This window comes from Podarcis gaigeae, assembly GCF_964106915.1.
Source record: "Podarcis gaigeae genome assembly, chromosome: 6".
NCBI lineage: Eukaryota > Metazoa > Chordata > Lepidosauria > Squamata > Lacertidae > Podarcis > Podarcis gaigeae.
In genome coordinates this window covers 94,957,982-94,976,223 of record NC_139682.1, presented here as the reverse complement: position 1 = coordinate 94,976,223, position 18,242 = coordinate 94,957,982, and the positions used below count along the sequence as shown (strand labels likewise).

Genomic DNA, 18,242 nt, shown 5'->3' with positions numbered 1-18,242 from the left:
CCCATTAGCTAAAGTGGTGCTTCAGGTTAAGAACAGTTTCAGGTTAAGAACGGACCTCCAGAATGAGTTAAGTACTCAACCCGAGGTACCACTATATTTGCTATTTTTCAAGGCTGCAAGAAGAAAAACCCATAGAAATGTGGCTGCTGTTAACTGTGGAAGAACCACTTCAGAAGGAACCAGAGCAGATAAGACTCAGCAAATAGCTACACAGTTAGCAGACTTTAACAACCAGTAGAACACTGTCATGTATCTTAATTTATCAGTTAGCGTTACACTTTCTGCTCCTCATTGACTCCTCTGACTCCATACCAGATTGTGGGTCACTGGAATGACCACCAATATTGATGTCCTAAACAAGCACCACTGAAACGAGGGGGAGCTGTGCTCTAAAGCAGTTCCAGATCATTTCAAAGAGGCCTCCTGCTGGGTTGGACTCTCATGCCTTTTGTGGATTTTCTCAACAGTCATGCCATTAGCATCAGAAACACAAGGGGAGCTGCTGGGTATCTTCCTGTTAAGGTAATCAACGTGTACTTTAAAGCTCTTGCTATGACATTGGGGCCAAACTCAGGACAATTGAATTTGTTTGGTGTGGGGGGGAGGAGGAGGAGGAGGAGGAAGAGGAAGAGGAAGAGGAAGAAGAAGAAGAAGCTTGTATATCAACTTCCATCCAGCATTACAGATGTTTAGGGGTGGCCTTGGTTGGAGTCAAGGGTGAGAGAAAAATGCAAGCCGTGTTGCCAGATGATGGATACATGTTCCTTAATCTCTTGGGAGGAAACAGGTGTTGGCTGGAGGCTGCATTTGTGGCCTAAAGCACTAAACTACAACTCCCATAATCCTTGACCATTGGCTGTACTGGCTAGAGCTGACAGGATCTGGAGTCCAATACGCCACCCAGGTGCCTTGAAGCTGAGTCACAGATCTAGGGAAGGGAAGGTTGTTGCTGTTTAGCCCCATACTCTCAATCTGAGACTCGCACTTCCTTTTCAGTCAAGTTATAAAAGCATGCAAAAACTATTTGCAAGAAGGTGGGCATCAGGGGAAGAAGAAATACATCACTGATGTTGCAGCTGTGTCCCACTGGCTACCTGGGCATAAAGCAGGAGGGAAGGCCCCAATCACAAGAAAACAGGGAGGGAGCCTTAAGGTGCACAAAAGTGGTTTTATTAGGCCCAATACATTTTGGATTATAGCAGGTGACAGTTCTCTGACTGGTGCAACATCACTGTTGCCATGCCTTTCCAGTTGCAAGTTGCCTGCAGTTGGCACAGTTTGTGTATGGGGTTTGTGTATCCCTTTGGAAATGATGTTCTGTGAAAAAAATAGCATCTGCATGTGGATGCAGGTATATCCAAATCCGGGGGTTATCTATCTGCTGTACTTTCTTTTTTTAAAAAAATATTTTTTATTAACCGGCCAATCAAATCAAATCAAATCACATAAATTCCGAATTACACAGCCGAATTTTGAATTTTGTTGAGGGAACCCATATTTCAAGATCCGAAGGGGGATTCTGATCATCTTCTTGCCACTGCGTTAATGTCCAAATCAGTCCAAACAAAGTTCATAATTCTATCCAGTCTTATCTTGCTGTTTCCACATCACATCTTGTTCATATATTTTCTCTTTTTTCTTTCTGATCTCTTCTGATAGTCTCCTTAAGCCGATAAACACCAATAATAATCCTGTGTGAATTTTTCCATTCTTCCAATCCTCAAATTGAGATGGTTACCATATATCATCGCCTTCATAGATAACAGCACTCTTTCCATCATTAATTACAGAACTGTCGTTCTTAAGTCCCATTGAGGAGTTTCACCCACAATATAAAAGCAGCTCTATTTCTCTATTTCTCCTCTCAGACTTAAGTCCTCCGACAGAACTTCCCAATATGGCGACGGAATTTTTAACTGCATCATTCCAAAGCCCTTATACGTTCCACGCTCTTCTTGAAACATTATCTGCTGTACTTTCAAAGGGATGGGCATCCACACTCACATTCTGCCCCAACTAGTCATGCATAATGGTACACAACACCTGCTGGATCATGGCCAAAGCCTTGCCGTGCAGCACCGGCAGGAGAAATGTAACTGTCAGAACAGCATGGCAAACCAAGGAGTGTCGGCTGACCTGCTTGGGCGAAGAAATATCATCCCCCCGATCCCTGAACTAGTAAAAGACTTGGGAACAAGAGCAGCTGCAAACCAGCATGGAAAATGCACAAAGAGTAGAGGGCAGAGAAGGTTTTGCAAGCATTTACTGGGCTTCTCAAAACCTCAACTTTCTCAGTTAAAACAAACAAACAAAAGGAACAGAAATCTGACACAGCAAGTAGGACCCTGACTCTTGAACTGATAAGCAAAGCCACAGCTCCCTTCTGCTGGGTTGCCTTCCCTTTAAATTTTGCACGTCAAGGAATAAAAATATATAAATAAATGACCAGCAGAGCTTCATGTTTTTTCTTGGCCATGTTCCAGTCTTTTCCATCTTCCTTTTTATGCAGTGAATAGTCTTGATAAAATAATAACCATCATCTGTTCCATTAGGACAAGACATTAAGCAAGAGTTACTAAGTGGGTAATAGAACCAGCAGCTAGCAAAGACTTTTCAAAAGATTATTATTCCTCCGCCACCCCTCCCCTCCCCACCACTGTTCTTGGCCTAATGGAAATGGAATGCTCCCACCCTCCCTAATGGGGAAAATATATACCAACAGATTAAGCAGAGGAACAAAGACTTTTCAAAGCACAGAGCACTGTGGACAGGTAGGATCCTGAAGCCAGCTCTTATGGGTTCAGTTTACTATATCCTATTCTCCACAGCTGCACTCATTTAAAAGGGGGAAATACACCCAATTAAAACTGAAACAGAGATTTGCACAACATTTAACTGGTCAGAGTTTTTTAACACATCAAACTTTCAGGTTTTTGATGTTCCAGACACAATAACAGAGCATTCAAACCCTGAGCATTTTACACACCAGGGAAGATGGAATCCACCAAACAACTGAAAATTAGATATACTTTCAAATTCCACCCCATAAAGTATTTGAACCAGTTTCACACATTCCAATTGGTATGGGATTAGCCTTGAACAGGAACCACAATTTAACAAAACTGGAGTTTTACAAAGTTCTAGGGAATCTGAAACCTGCTGCTAGGCCTGAAATCTGGGGTTGCACAGTGCCATCATGAAGACACACACCCAAGGCCTCTGCAGTGCACATACAGTGGTACCTCGGGTTAAGTATTTAATTCGTTCCGGAGGTCTATTCTTAACCTGAAACTGTTCTTAACCTGAAGCACCACTTTAGCTAATGGGGCCTCCTGCTGCCGCCATACCGCCGGAGCACAATTTCAGTTCTCAACCTGAAGCAAAGTTCTTAACCCAAGGTAATATTTCTGGGTTAGCGGAGTCTGTAACCTGAAGCGTATGTAACCTGAAGCATATGTAACCCGAGGTACCACTGTATGAGCAGAGGGTCCCATTGCACTGAAGAATAGACAATACTGTTGATCCCATGATACACTTCAGGTCTCCATCCGCATGTAGCACGACCTCAGACTTATAAATTTACTCTATCCAGAAGATTCAGTGGACACAGGAAAATGAAAATCTGCTCCCAGCAAAACTTTTTGGGGAGGGCAGGTGTTGCAAACAGCCTACTGTTTGCTTCATTCCAGCCTTGGCCGCAACAAGGAAGATGAATAGGATAGCTCCTGTTTGGGGGTCCACTACATTCAGAACTGTAGGAGCATCTTTGGGAGCCATTAAATGGAACTAGAGGGGAAAGTGCTCTCTTCAACACCAGATCCTGGAGGGGGAGAGACTTGGGGTCCTGCCCCCTCCTGCTCCCAAATCTGGGGTGCTAAATGCTTTTAAGGATTCAGAGTAAAAAGTTGGCTGCAATTCAAACTAATCATCCACTCATGTCTGTTTAAGTTATGAAAGGGCCAGAGCACTTTACAGCTTAAAGGGAGGGAGGAGGGAGGTGGAAGGGTGGCTGAGAGATGTTCATTAACTATACATTCTCACCCAAGCTCACCCTTACATTCTGCCACACAGCAGAGGAAAGTGGGATAATAATACTCTCTTTTCATTGCACTCTTGTGCAGACAGCTCCTAAGCATCATCTGCAGAATGGGAACACCACAACTTGTTTATACGAAGGGTTTGTTGCAGATTGAACAGGCAGGCAGGCTGTGCTGGTCCCGTGGGCTAACCGAGAGGCAAGGTCCGAGTCCAGTCTGAGGTTGAAGGTTGGAGGGGGCAAGGTCCTGTTGCCTCCAGTATCACACTAAGCTTTGGAGGCACTCAGAAAGCAGGAAAAACAGACTTCACAATGACTTTGGGGGCCTTAAAAACCAGCCACATGTTTCAAGGCCTCTCCCTTGCTTGACTAAAGAGGCACTTGCTGTGGGCAAACTGGTAAGCACACTTGTGGACCTCAAGTCACACCACAAGGTGTTTCTTTCCTTTCCTGCTTCCTTGAAAACAGGAGTGAGGGTTGAGTTGAGGTTTGAGCATGAATCACTCAATTGCACCTTGAATGCCTTCACCAGCTCCAATAACTCAGTACTCAATGGAGGTTCTGCATTACAATATATTTTGCATTTACTTCCCTCAACCTTTGAAATGGGCATGGAGGTTGAACAGGGACTGAAACACAGGTACCAAATTTCATCTGAAATCTCAGAGATAAGAACACATCCACCCATAATGAAACAGAGAATGTCAAATGGCAAGTGTGTCACTTCATTCAATCAATTGCAGTTGGTGGCTTTTCATTTTAATAAGACAAAGGGGGGAAATGAGCAAAGAACTCAAGTTTTTGTGTAACAATTCAATAAAATGCTCCTGAATAGCTAGATCTTTTGATGTCACCCACTTGTGCTTAGAACTTTCAAAAATGCAAAATAAATGCTCAGTGTCTCTTGATAATTCTGTAAAAATGCAACCACAATAGGATATTTTTCTCTGCTTTTCAAATTCAGTCTGATCCAGCAATGAGACTTGAGCATCAAAGGTCATTTTAGGTGCACTCTAATTTTGCAAAAGAATCCCACGTACACAGGCTTTCACTGGGTGATTGGTGTAAGTCACAATGGCCGAGTACTGTCACCTAGCAACAGCTCATTACACTTTTAAAAAATGCAAATATTCTCCCACAAATGCCACACATTTATTCTGGACCAAAATTACCACCCACATAAAACCAATGACTCTCATTCTAATGGTAACCCAAAAGAACCGGTGTGGGTGGTTTCATTGATAGGTCCAGAATATAATAACCAATTTCTTGTCCTTTCTAACTTGCATGGAATTCTCCAAACCATGGCAGATAATGATGCTCTAGGGGAGCCTTCTGGATAAAAACAACTACTTTTGGTTCAAATTTAAAAAGGATGTGTGAAAGTAGATGTTTTTTAAAAGGAAAGACTTTTTCAACCAGAGAAAGATGAACCGCTGCCTCCCGCTGGGTGCTAAATCCGTGCCAAGACTGCAGGCGATGGCTCACATGACTGAATAGTCCTCCAGAGGACTTGCACCTAGAAAACTAGCTGTCATAGAAAAAGCTAGGCTAGCCTTCTTCCTGACACACCAGTTTTTAATATGTAGTGAGGCTTTTCTGTTTTCAACTTCAGAGCTCACTAGGCAAGATCATATGGTTTTAGGAGAGAGAGTTGAAGTCAGGGGTAGCCAACACAGTGCCCTCTGACCGTTAGCCATGCTGGGTCGGACTGGTGAGAGTCACAGGTTGGACTGCTGGGTTGGACTGATGAGAGGGTCACAGGTTTGCAACCCCTAGTTTACGGCTACAAAAGAAAGGAAGATGAGGGCAAACATTCCCATGTTTCCAAGCCAAGGTTGTTTATCTTGAAGAACTGGGCTCAGTGAGAAGGGCTGGCAGATGTTGTAGATTGAAGCTTACATACTTGTTGACCATTTGCATGCTGGATGGGACCGGTGAATTTTAATCCACAGCAGGGGTAGGCAACCTAAGGCCTGGGGGCTGGATGCAGCCCAATCGCCTTCTCAATCCAGCCCGTGGACGGTCGGGAATCAGCATGTTTTTACATGACTAGAATGTGTGCTTTTATTTAAAATGCATCTCTGGGTTATTTGTGGGGCATAGGATTTTGTTCATTCTCCCCCCCCCCCAAAAAAAAAATATAGTCCAGCCCACCACATGGTCTGAGGGACGGTGGACCGGCCCATGGCTGAAAAAGGTTGCTGACTCCTGACCTAGAGGGTACCCTATTGGCTAGGTAAAAGGTAAAGGGACCCCTGACCATTAGGTCCAGTAGTGACCGACTCTGGGGTTGCAGCGCTCATCTTGCTTTATTGGCTGAGGGAGCCAGTGTTCAGCTTCCGGGTCATGTGGCCGGCATGACTAAGCCGCTTCTGGCAAACCAGAGCAGCGCATGGAAATGCCGTTTACCTTCCTATTTATCTACTTGTACTTTGACGTGCTTTCAAACTGCTAGGTTGGCAGGAGCAGGGTCCGAGCAACGGGAGCTCACCCCGTCACAGGGATTTGAACCACTGACCTTTTGATTGGCAAGTCCTAGGTTCTGTGGTTTAACCCACAGTGCCACCCACATCCCTACCCTATTGGCTACCCATGTCCTAAACCAGGGAGGGAGAAACCCATGATTCTCCAGATGGGCAGCCCCATGCATTTTTGAGTCAGGGGTGATGGAGTCCAACATCTGGAGGGCCACAGATTCCCCATCACTGGTCTAAGTGGAAGAGGCTCCACTGGCGTGCACGATGACCTGGAATGCAACCCCTCACAAATGGGGAGTTGTCTGTATACGTTGAAGAGGTAGATGGGGCTTATCAACCTGGGAAGGTAGCCCATCTAGGAGAAGGGAAACTGAGCCTAAAGTTCCACTGCCTTACGAGACATCTTTGGGAGAAGAAAAGGCTAAGGAGTAAACCCTACACAAATTCAGAGTGGAGTCCCTAAGATGGCGCCTTGTATGCTTCCTTTTGCCAACTGCAGAGGCCAAGCTGGTGCCAAACGTATTGCTCTCCTTTCCTTTGGGAGGCTGGGGGGGGGGAGTCTTGTAATCTGCGCAGCCCAGGATCTCCATAAACACTGTGACCCACAGAGGTCACATCAGTGCTTCAAATGCAGTGGTTTAAAGTCACCCCCGGAGGCACACTCCATTGCGTCCTGAGTCAGACGGAGGCCAACAACAACAATATACATCTATCAGGGAGTAAGTTCCATTTGAGTGCTGTGGTGACATGGAGTCCGGATTGCACTAAGTCTGCTTTGGTTGCCGCACTTTGAAAACGATGCAGGCAGTTTACAGAGAATTCAGCAGTGATCAGAAAGATGATAAACAAGTTGAGAACAAATGATGACTGAGGAAAGACTGCCGAAACAGGAAATGCTTAGCTTAGACAAAATAAGATTTAAGGGGGACATGGCAACAGTTTTCAAGTATCTAAAGCTCTTCCATTAAAAGGGAAGTAGGCAAATACTTGCTGAGGCGATGGAGGTAAGAATCCAAGTGGCAGCAAACAACATAGTTAATATTTATAAAGCCCCCCCCCAAAAAAAGTGCTCGCGTGCATTATTGTATTATCTTTTCAAGGCCAGGGCCACTTAAAGCCAGGGCCAGCCAATCAGCCTGCCCAGTAACAAGGCTTGCAAGGGGAGGGGGTTGGAGGAGTATCAATTTGGCACTCCCACAGTCATGCCACCTGAGACGATGGACTCATTCTGCCTCATCGTTGGGCTAGCACTGCACATTTTTTAATTCTGCCCTTTCTTCTAGAACCTCAGGACAGTGTGTGCCCCGTGGTTCTCACATTGCCGCTTTAGCATAAGTCCCTGTATTTTGCTGTAGATCTGAGTAGGAAATGGATCTGGTGGATCCACTGCCACTTCCAAAGCCCTGTGGGTTCACATCAGCAGGGTATGGAGGGCTGATTTTGATCCCTCAGTTGATTTCAGTGGGGAAGGGATTAGTTGCAGTGGCTCCAGGCTGGACTAGAGGGGCAGGCTGATCCTGGGTGCCTGTTTCATCAGAGAACCATCAGCAGTAGCTCTTCACCCCAGGGAGCTGTCTTTGGACATAGTGATGGCCTCTGTGGAAGACATGCTTCTCTCTTGGTGGAGAAGCACCTGCTCTCCTTTCCAACCCTCTTCAGGCAAAGGAATTGCAGGTTAGGATTGCAGAGCTCCTCAATAATGCTAACCAGCCCCATAGTATTACACCCATTTTACAGATGGAGTGGCTGAGGAGAGAATGGTACCTTTGCCTATGTGAGGCAGCACACAGCTGTACAAATACAGGAAGTCCAGTAAATGAGTAAACTTCTAGAAGCAGGTGTTTAGATGGTGCAATTCAACACTCCGACTCAAGGAGCCTACTCAAGTACAGGATCCGACCCACAACTCAGGGATTCTATCTGACAGTCAATAGGCAGTGTCTAGGGAAAAGAGGCTCTAACTGCTCTTCACTGTTTTGTTTTTGCCGCTTATTAATTTTTCTCCAGGACTAATCAAAAACAAAACATGAAGGGAGAGAGCTAGCCCCCGGCAGCAATCTGGGAGAGATATTGACATTCTCATTAAGGCAGGCTTCATTAAACAGCCCCGTCCTCAGTATCAGCGCAGCCTGACGACACATTGTCTCCAGCTAATTATCTTCTGCTGGCAAAAGGAATTGCACAATTCTTCAACATCGCTTAAAAAAGAAAAGTCTACCTCGCCAACATTGATCTTTTGTTTCCTTTCCTTATTGGCATCCGTTGAATTTTATCTCTGACTGGCTTCCCCGCCTCCTCCTCCTCCCCCCCCCCCGCCTCCTGCTTTCCCTTTTTAAAAGTTTATGTGAAGAAACCAGCCAGTGGGGGTCAGGTTGTAGGGAGGAGAGATTCTTCCGGACTGTTACTATTTTGAGTTAGGGTTCAGTCACATACCAGCAAATTCACATTGCATAATTATAGCAGATTGGGAAGTTTTGTGCAACAATCCTCCCTCTCCAAAACATTGGGGTTGGGTGTTTTTTTTCCAATAAAGGAAAATGACAGGAAATAGTGTGATAGCAGATTCAGGCAGCAGGTGCTTTGATGCAATATCATCTCTCCTCCATGCAAACGAATCAGGATGGACACTCAACAAACAGGTTGTCTGGAAGTGCCCTTTGTCTTACAACAATAGGATTGCACCTCCAAGACTCCAGGCTCTGTATGCTCAAGAAAGTGAGGCGGTTGGTAGCATTGGTGGAAGAGGAATCTGAAATGTAGCATGCTGTCAGATTCAGTTCTGCTCATGTGGATGGAGGAGGGGAAGACAAGCATTAGCCTACGGATGTTAGGAGGCTTCTTCACCAGGTTTTCTGAAGTCCTGCCTTGGGCAAGAGCCAGGTGATGCACACAGCCACTGCCAGGCTTAAGTCCCAGCTCTTTATTTAGAATAAAACCAGGGCATTCTTGGAAAGGATTGATCTCCTGCTGTTGTTGACCCATCACCCTAGCTGTGAAGCCTGGGCAGCTGTTGGGTGCTGGGAACAGGAGCTGAATGACAAATGGGCAAAAAAAGAGAGAAAGCAATGTGGTATTTGGACAGAATATGGCATAGGTCAATTTGGGAAAGAGTTGTAACTCAGTGCTTTGCCTTCAGAAGGCCCCTGATCCAATCCTTGGCACCTCCAGATAGGTCTGGAACCCTGGGGAATGCTGCCAGTCTGTGCAGGTAACATTAGTGGTGGTGCTGAAGCTCATGACAGTGAGAAAAGAGTGCAGAAAATGATTCCCTGTTCTGAAAGCCCAAGCCTATTAAGAGCCAATCCAAGTCTCCTTTGACTTGATGAGCTAGCGTGGTCACAGCCTTCTCCAACATGGAAGATGTTGCTGGTTGTCTCCAATGGCCCATGGTCCACCCTCATGAAGCAGGGGCAGGAAAGGCTGCTGGCAGAAGCGGAGGCCTCATCTTTAAACCCTGGATTCTTGCGTGGGTCATCCATTAGCACCTGGGAGTATGGAAAATGTAGTTCCCAAAGCTTCCATGCTCAAAACAGGAAGCAAGCAAGCTGCAGATCTGTAGGCTATGCACCCAACTGAAAAAGCATTACTAAAACATTTCATCCCAACACTCATAAGCACTGGTTTCTGAGCCCCACAAGCATCTTTATTCCAGAGCAGAATTCTGTCTACTAATCAGAAACATAAGCACACCATAGTTCAAGGATGGGACCTGTGGCCCTCCAGATGTTCTCAAACTGACAATATCCATGACCATCGTCATGGCTGTAACTGAAGGATGTAACTTGGAGCATGGTTTCTGCCAAAATCTTTAAGGCTCGGATCAGCATGGTGCAGGGGCAAAAGAGGGTTCAAATAGGATATGCATAGCTAAGCAAACTAGCAAGCGACGTGCCCACTTGGGTGCCATTATACGGAAATGGGGCAAGCACAACTTCAGCAAGTTGAGCTATTGTCTGAACTGGGCAGGCAAACAGGAACTCCTTCTCAAGGGCTGAACCTGAGCTGTCTGCTCATGCCTACACTGGTGTCCCTGTGACCTAGGCAATGGAGGTGACCACAGCAGCTCTGAACCAGACTGAGCAGCAGACTCCTCCTGAGAGGATGGGCTAGAGGTGGGCTCCAGTGGAACCATGATTGGAAGCATGGCTGGCAAAGGAGCTGGGAGTGAAGTAGTCACAGTGCACCTGGGTGGTATGGGGGGGCACTGCTGGGGGGCTATGCCACTGAGACCCTCCCCAGGATCTGACTCTTCATCTGTAACTCTCTCCCAGCAGGGATTCTTCTGGCTCTTGAGTCCCTGATGCAAACCACCCCAACCCACTGGGCCTCTCTCTGGGTCATCAAGAGGCAGCTCCTCCAACCCCCCTCCCTCCCCCCAAGTCCTGGTCTGACCAGCCCCCCATGATGACTCCTTGGGACTCATAACAACCATTGGATGTGCTGGCTGGCTGAGTGGGAGTTTAACATCCCTGCCCTAGCACATTACTGGTGTGCGTGTGAGTGTGAAAAGGTGATGCCAGGGGTGTTTGCCAAAAGCACTAAGACCAGAAAAGATCTGGGAGGAGTTTCCGGCAGCCACAGCAATAGGCATCTTCTTTTCTTCCTAGTCATGAATCCCATTCTCCTCATTCTTGCACCTCAATCAACAGGTTAATTTTTTTTTTTTAAGTACTATACAGATTCCTGAAGAATAATTCTACCAGCAACTACTAAAGACAGTAGCTAAAAATGGAATCTCCCCGTTTGGACCTGCAACACCTCTGATGACGAAAAGGGGGGCAAACAGCAGGGGGTGGCCACTTATACTGAGCTCCATTTATTAGTACTCTCTGTACTAATAAATAAATAAATGTTCTACACTACCAAAGAAACTGAACTAAGTGGCCTCATTTATGTAAATTAAATGTGCCTATTTTTGCATAACTGATTCTTCTTCTGATTGTCATAGGGGTAGGCAAGGAGGTATGAAGGGCACTGAAGCCCACCCCCTGAATATTGATAATATTAGGGCCCTTTGGGGGGGGCTTGTTTAGCAATCTAGGATGGGGAAGCATGAAGGAATAAGACCCACTGAGGCTCATTCACTTGCACTAAACGATTACTTACAGTTACCTGAGAAAGAGGCCAAAGAAGAGCTAACTGAAGAGCCTGGTTCAGACAAGACAGTCCCAGCTCCTGTGAATGTTAGTTCTGTGAGCTGAGAATGAGCTTTGGGTCCAAAGACTCCCTCCACTCAGCTGCTGCTTGCCTCTCTCTTTCATGTGCCAGTTACAGGCACCAGCTCTAGTTAGTGGAAGCCACAGTTTCCCATTATGCCCCAAACAGAGAACTGTGGCTTGATGCCCATTTACCACCCAAAATCTGAAACCACACTTGGTATGTGGTTTAAGATCCTGGATAGTCAACTGACATTAAACCACAGTTCCCAATTTCAGCAGAAATGAGCCTCAGAGAGAAATGAGTCCTGATTATTGCCCACCCTGGCTGGGGCTCAGCATCATCTGGAGCCACTCCTGCTATGAAGAGTGGCCTTCATTATGGACACTTCTGGCAAACATGTACCATGGTGTGTCCATGTCAAGGCACTGTTCACAATAAGCAGCACACATGGTGTAAATGATTGTGTGATAAACAAATCAAGGATATATGAATAGATCCTTGCTTCGTTTAATTTCCTCAGGTGATTCATTTTGCTTGTGGAAGAACCTTCAAGCTCGCTCTGAATCCAGGGTTGAACTGATGACATTTAGAAGCACCTCCAAGGAATTTTGCTCCTCCCAGAGAAACTCTTTTGGCTCCCTCAAAAGTATCTCAAGATGCTTTGACTGATGAAGGATCGCCATATTTTCTTTCAGCTTTTCTTTAGGCAGGTTCTCTGTAGCGATTGCAACTAATTACCAGGCATTTCACTTCAAAATTACCCTTTTCACAATAGCCTTGAGATCTGGAATAACTGATTATGGGATGGAAGGCAACCGCATCACATTGAGAGTTAATGGTGGTGGGGAGGCTATAGCTCAGTGGTAAAGCACCTCCTAGGCATACAGAAGGTCCCTGGCATCTCCAGGTAAGGCCAGAAAAGGCACCTGCCTGAGGCCCTCAACAGCCACTGCCAGTCAGTGCTGAATGTGCTAAATGAATCAGTACTGCATTGGGAAATATAAGGCAGCTTCGAACGTACCTGTGGTGACAAATTTTGTACTTACCATGACAGAGATGTGAAGGATCCGTAGCTCTTCTTCTGCTGATTCGTTCTGGGGTTCTTCTGTGGGTTCCAAACCAGGCAGGTTGGGCGTGCCATCTTGGTGGTGGATATGGAAGAGGAGCGTGCCATTTTCCAGCCATTGCTGCCTCCAGCGCACCAATGGGATGTCTTCAGTGTTGCCTGAGATCTCTGCGGATGAAGGAAGAAGACCAATACAACCAGGGAACTGCAGCACAAACCCTCTTCCATGCTTTTGCATGGCTAGAACATAGCCTACTATCTCTGGTCATGCCCACTTTTGCTCTGGTTATTGACAGGGGAAGGTGGCTCTCAGGCTGAAAGAGGTTCCTCACCCCTGATGTAAAGGGATGGATACGACCAGGGCTTTCTAGAACCGGATGCTTCAGGATGAAGGATGCACATGTAAAATTGTAAGTGTGTGTGTGTAATCACATCCATGCGAACTTGTCTTTGAGATCAGGGCAGCTCTTTGGGGTTTTCCAGGTCAAGTCTGCTGAAGGACTAGACTATGGCTTCACAAAGCAGCACAACCTGTTTATATGCAGATTTTCATTGGCTGGCTGAGCGTCATATGGACTTTGGCTGACACTTGAATTCATGAACCAGGCTGATGCTCCATTTCTTGCCCTCAAGTGACTTGTTAGAAGTCAGCTCCGTTTCCTCCAGCCCTCAATTCCTACTTTAAAAATGACACACACACCCTGCCTTATGTCCTGACAAATCCTCTTGCCTCAAAATCCTCTCAGATAAGTGCCTTGCTTTTGAAGCACTTTGTAAATAATAAATATTATTATCTGTTTTGCCTTTTCCTCACTTTTCTGTATTAGGCCTTTCTCCCTCCAGGTTCTGATCCTCCAGCAAACAAGCCACAACTCACAAGGAGGGCGGACTTCTCTGGTTCGTCATTGCCAGTGTACCTTTAGCTGGAATGCCAGCAAGGATTTAACCCAGTGAGCCACTTATGCAGCTCAGGCCCAAGGCAGGAGCTGTGACAAGATTAGCCTCAACAGCCTCTGCAAAGGTTTGAAGATACTCCCTTTCCCACAGGTTAAGTTTGCTCACTAGTCTGAGTGATCATCCAGCTGCCCATCACATTAGCTCCACACAGGAGCACATTGCAAACAGGCTTATCTGTTCCGGGTCTTAAGTTGATGTTGATTCTGGAGCAGATGCTGCTGATTAGTTATTATTGTTGATCTGTGCTATTGAAATGTACTTCATTTCAGCCTATTTTGTTTGTGTAAAGGTAAAGGGACCCCTGACCATTAGGTCCAGTCCTGGCCGACTCTGGGGTTGTGGCGCTCATCTCGCTTTATTGGCCGAGGGAGCGGGCATACAGCTTCCAGGTCATGTGGCCAGCATGACTAAGCCACTTCTTGCAAACCAGAGCAGTGCACGGAAACGCCATTTACCTTCCCACCGGTGCAATATCTATTTATCTACTTGCACTGGTGTGCTTTCGAACTGCTAGGTTGGCAGGAGCAGGGACTGAGCAATGGGAGCTCACCCCGTCGAAGGGATTTGAACTGCTAACCTACAGCGCCACCCACGTCCCCATTTTGTTTGTGTATTTCAGTATTTATTCTATATTGCATGCTTTGTGTTGTGAGCCACCCAATATTGCTGTCTTAGAGAAAGGGAAAGGTATAAAAACTACACAGTGACTAAGTAAGCAACTAGATGACATGCTCAGCTGCAGTTGAGCTTCAATCTTCAACCTTTGCTTTGCACCCCTTTGCCTTTGCTCATGACTACACAGGGGCAGGTGCTGTGTCTGCTGCTTCATCTACCTGTCTTATTGTTTCTACCAGTGGGACCCCTTGGCATAGACTATTATCATCTTGCTTATTTAATCCTGATTCTTGATATGAGCCAATAGGCCAGGAGCAATTTTGCTTTTACATGCCTGCCTGTCTTCACGGGTTGGAAAGGTAATATAACCATTCCCTTAACTCTGAAACAGGACTCAATTATATTGTAACTTGCCCTAGGATCCTATTATGAAGCGCAGGTTAAAGAGTTTCTTCCTAAAGAAAAATAACAACTAAATTTTGCAAGTTTCGTAATGCAACTTTGGAAATACACATTCCGTCTTCCCAGATACAGCCAGGACCCAGCGATTTCAGTTCCTTCCATGGGGCAGGAATGGACAATGTGGTACCTTCCCAGGTGTTTTGGACCACAGTGCCTATCAGCCCCAGCCAACATGGCTAATGGTTAGGGGTGATGCGATTTGTAGACCACATTGGCTGCTCCTTATGTAAGGTGGCTAGAATATTAGAAGGTTTTTAAAGAAGAGGCCAACTCTAGGATGGTTTATAATAGTGCCTACGTCCACTGGGTGCAATCCTATGATGGGCACTCACGGAAAACAAGAGGCAGAATTACTCTCATCAGGTCCTACTGTATAACTCTCCCCTCATACATCAGTTTCCTCCATGCATGGCATGCTGCTGTTCCTCTGAGCATGCAACAACTCGGAAGGGTCACAAAAGGGCAGCTACGTCCTTCTCATATCTTACTATCAGCATCTTTCAGCTTGTCATTCCCCAGGGTCCCGGCTCACCACAGGCTAACTTTCAGCAGAAGCAAGAGTAGAACCACCCACAGAAGCCTCTAGGGCAAAGCCAGAAGCAGATGTGACTCAACTGAACCACAGTGCAGACTCAGAAGTGGAGCAGCACCAAATGCAAAGGCAGCTGGGGGGGGGGGGAGAGAGAGAGAAGAGGGACAGAAGGATTATAGTTTGATCCAATGTGAGTTACTTCCCATCCTGCACTTTGTGAGGACTGCGCCTCTTTCCTCTCCATCCTTCCTTTCTCAAGGGCCAGGACGCTTAGCATCTGCTGCCATTCTGACTGCCGAACCAGCTGGGAGCCTAGCAAGGCCATTGTTCATTAGGTGCTAAGGTATCAGGCCACATCTGATGCCACCATACGCTGCATTCTGAAGGGTAACGAGTGTTTTCCCTTACTGTTATTAACCCCTGGCTCCAGATGGCTATTTTTTAATCTAGGTGTTAGAAGTTAATGCCAAAGTTAATGGCTTCCCAACCAAGGCCTTAATGGGAGCCACACAGGGGAACCAAGCCGACCATCAATATCTTTCAAACTCTGAACCTGAAATCTGTGCTTTTTCAGCTCTTTCCCTTCTTGGCTCTAAATCTGGTATCCCATCATATAGATTCATGAGCTGTATCCTTTGCTCAGGGTAATACAACAAATTCCCCATCACATAATTTAACATGCCAAGGACTCGTATCCCTGGCCCTTCCCTACTGAAGGTAATGTGTGCCGGCAGAACTAGGCTAAAGCTGAGACTGATAGTCCTTTTCAAGGTCATAATCAGTGTGGTTCATTGGCAGGAGTTGCCCCTCCTGCAAAACTAGCAAGGCTTAAGGTTGGTGTACTGCGGAAGGCCTTCTACGCCCCAGTTGCTGAGATCTGGATGCTATTAAGATGGATCTTAGTCCTGGACACAATCCTTCAGGAATTTTCTCTCCTGCAAGCTGGAGAGAAATGAGCAGGATAATCTCAAAGACGGCTAATTCCATGTCGGTTCAGTTACGTGGCCACATATGCAATTGTGTGGGGGAAATACATGGAAAAGGCTTGTGTAACCAAACTGGTCCCCATTGTCAGATTCCAAGCAAATGACTTAATTCTGAATTAAATGTCCAGCCCTGCTCCTCTATTTTTAAGAGCTATTGTTGTTACACCTTGGGCTCCTTTGGAAGAAAGGGCAAGATAACAAACAAACAAAAACAAACTTATTTTTCAAAACTGATAAAAAGAAAGGTATATAATTTAAGATACCAAATACTATTTGCATGAACACAATTATACACATAAAACACCTAACGATTTGCAACAAACACTAACCTGTACAAAGGAGGCTTTGCAACATGATGTTGCAGTATGTAGAGATACGAAAACTAGAAAACACTGCAAATTAACTGAGTTTAAATCTGTACCAGAGACTTACACTTGGATAAATTACAAGCAAGAGCCTTATTTATTTTTATTTTTTATTATTCAAGTGATCAAGGATAATCTAGCCATAATCTATATAAACAGGTGATTGGTATTAAGGGGAGGGCTGTATATTTAGTCATTCAGCTTGTGATCACTATTTCTTTGTGCATATAACAGCACATCATGCCATTCATCATTTCTATTGGATTTTTAGTGAGTAAAGGTATTTGCTATCCTTATGCAATTTATGTTCACACCATTATAGAAGATTACAATTGAACCTAAATCCATGTCAACGAAGCCTTGTCACCCAGAAAAGTGGTGTGCAAGTTTAATATTTTCACACTGTGTTGCTTAAAAACTGACATGATATAATGATCCAACCACTAGGAAATCCCGATGGGAGACGCTCTGAATCTTCTACATTGTTAAATGTAGTTCAGTCAAAAAGAAAACAAAACCCCACGACATGTTGATCTTTAAAAATAATTGATGTGAACTAAACAGCAGTATTATTGCATTTATATGTGCATAAATCAGTCTCTTTATAACCTATTACAGCAAATTAGTAAAAGCTGGATTAATTATTAAGTTTGGGGGGGGCTCACTCAAACTGGCCCCTCTAAGTGCAACAGAATGACCAGAGAGTAAGGGCATCCAGCAAGCAGACAGTCCTGTTCTCTGTTCCAGGCTCCTCTCAGGAAGAAACTAAACTTTGCCTGGACACTGGAGTTACTTTCCTCTACAGGAAACCAGCATCAGCCATAGCAGGTAGCCACTCCAAGCAGAGGAAAAGCAGTCAGGACTAGACAGCTTGCCCTCTCCCCTGTGGTTGATTTTCAGCTCAGATTCACCCCAAGGTGCTTTATCCCTGGTGGAGACCTATGGGGTATTTGTATCTTTCAAGAGATTAATAAAAGAGTCTAAGGGGGACAGGATGAACAGAAAAATAACAGAGGGCGAAACATTAAAACTTAACCACCCTAATTGTCCACATGACAACAAAAAACCCTTTCGCTACGGAGGGGAGTGTGTCATTCCCAGGGCCACCTTCATCACACAAGTCAGCTAGGATGTTTGTATCAAGGTAATTAATATCTGTTAAAGGCAGACAGTCAAGGTAATGGCCATCTATTCTAAACCATCTGCCAGGCACTTGGCATGACATCTGAACATATTTGTGAAGGCGAGGTTAAACGGACAATTGTGGTGGGACTGGGGGGGATGCATTATAGAGATGAGAAGGACTCAAACCTCAGCCCATTCCTGCAGGCTAATTTGTTTAAGTGCTCATTATGGCAACGGCCAAGAGGGCAACTGGAATCAGATATTATTTTAGCAAATTCAGGCTTGCTGCATGAAATAAAGACGGCTGGTTGTTCATCATCTATCCAGAGGGAGAACACTTAGCTGAAAGCTGGCTTTTGCTCCGGCATTTGCCTCTATATGAAAAGTAAGAAGCCGCTGCTATTTTGTAATTCTCTGTTATCAGCGTCACCCAAGCACCCATAACTGGGTCCCTTGTT

General features: G+C 45.4%; 1 protein-coding gene and 1 long non-coding RNA gene across 3 annotated transcripts in view; both read right to left on the bottom strand.

Annotated features, from left to right (window-relative positions):
* LOC310846893 overlaps nt 1–18,242 on the bottom strand; it is a 417,489-nt gene that overhangs the window by 124,284 nt on the left and 274,963 nt on the right. The gene's annotated exons all lie outside the window — the stretch shown is intronic.
* The window catches only part of ASTN1 (astrotactin 1), a 210,753-nt gene that overhangs the window by 124,284 nt on the left and 68,227 nt on the right, over nt 1–18,242 (bottom strand). For both annotated transcript variants that reach the window (XM_083743756.1, XM_083743757.1), the window contains exon 2: nt 12,723–12,910. In XM_083743756.1, coding sequence (XP_083599882.1) covers nt 12,723–12,910 — 188 coding nt within the window. The remainder of the gene's footprint in view (nt 1–12,722; nt 12,911–18,242) is intronic.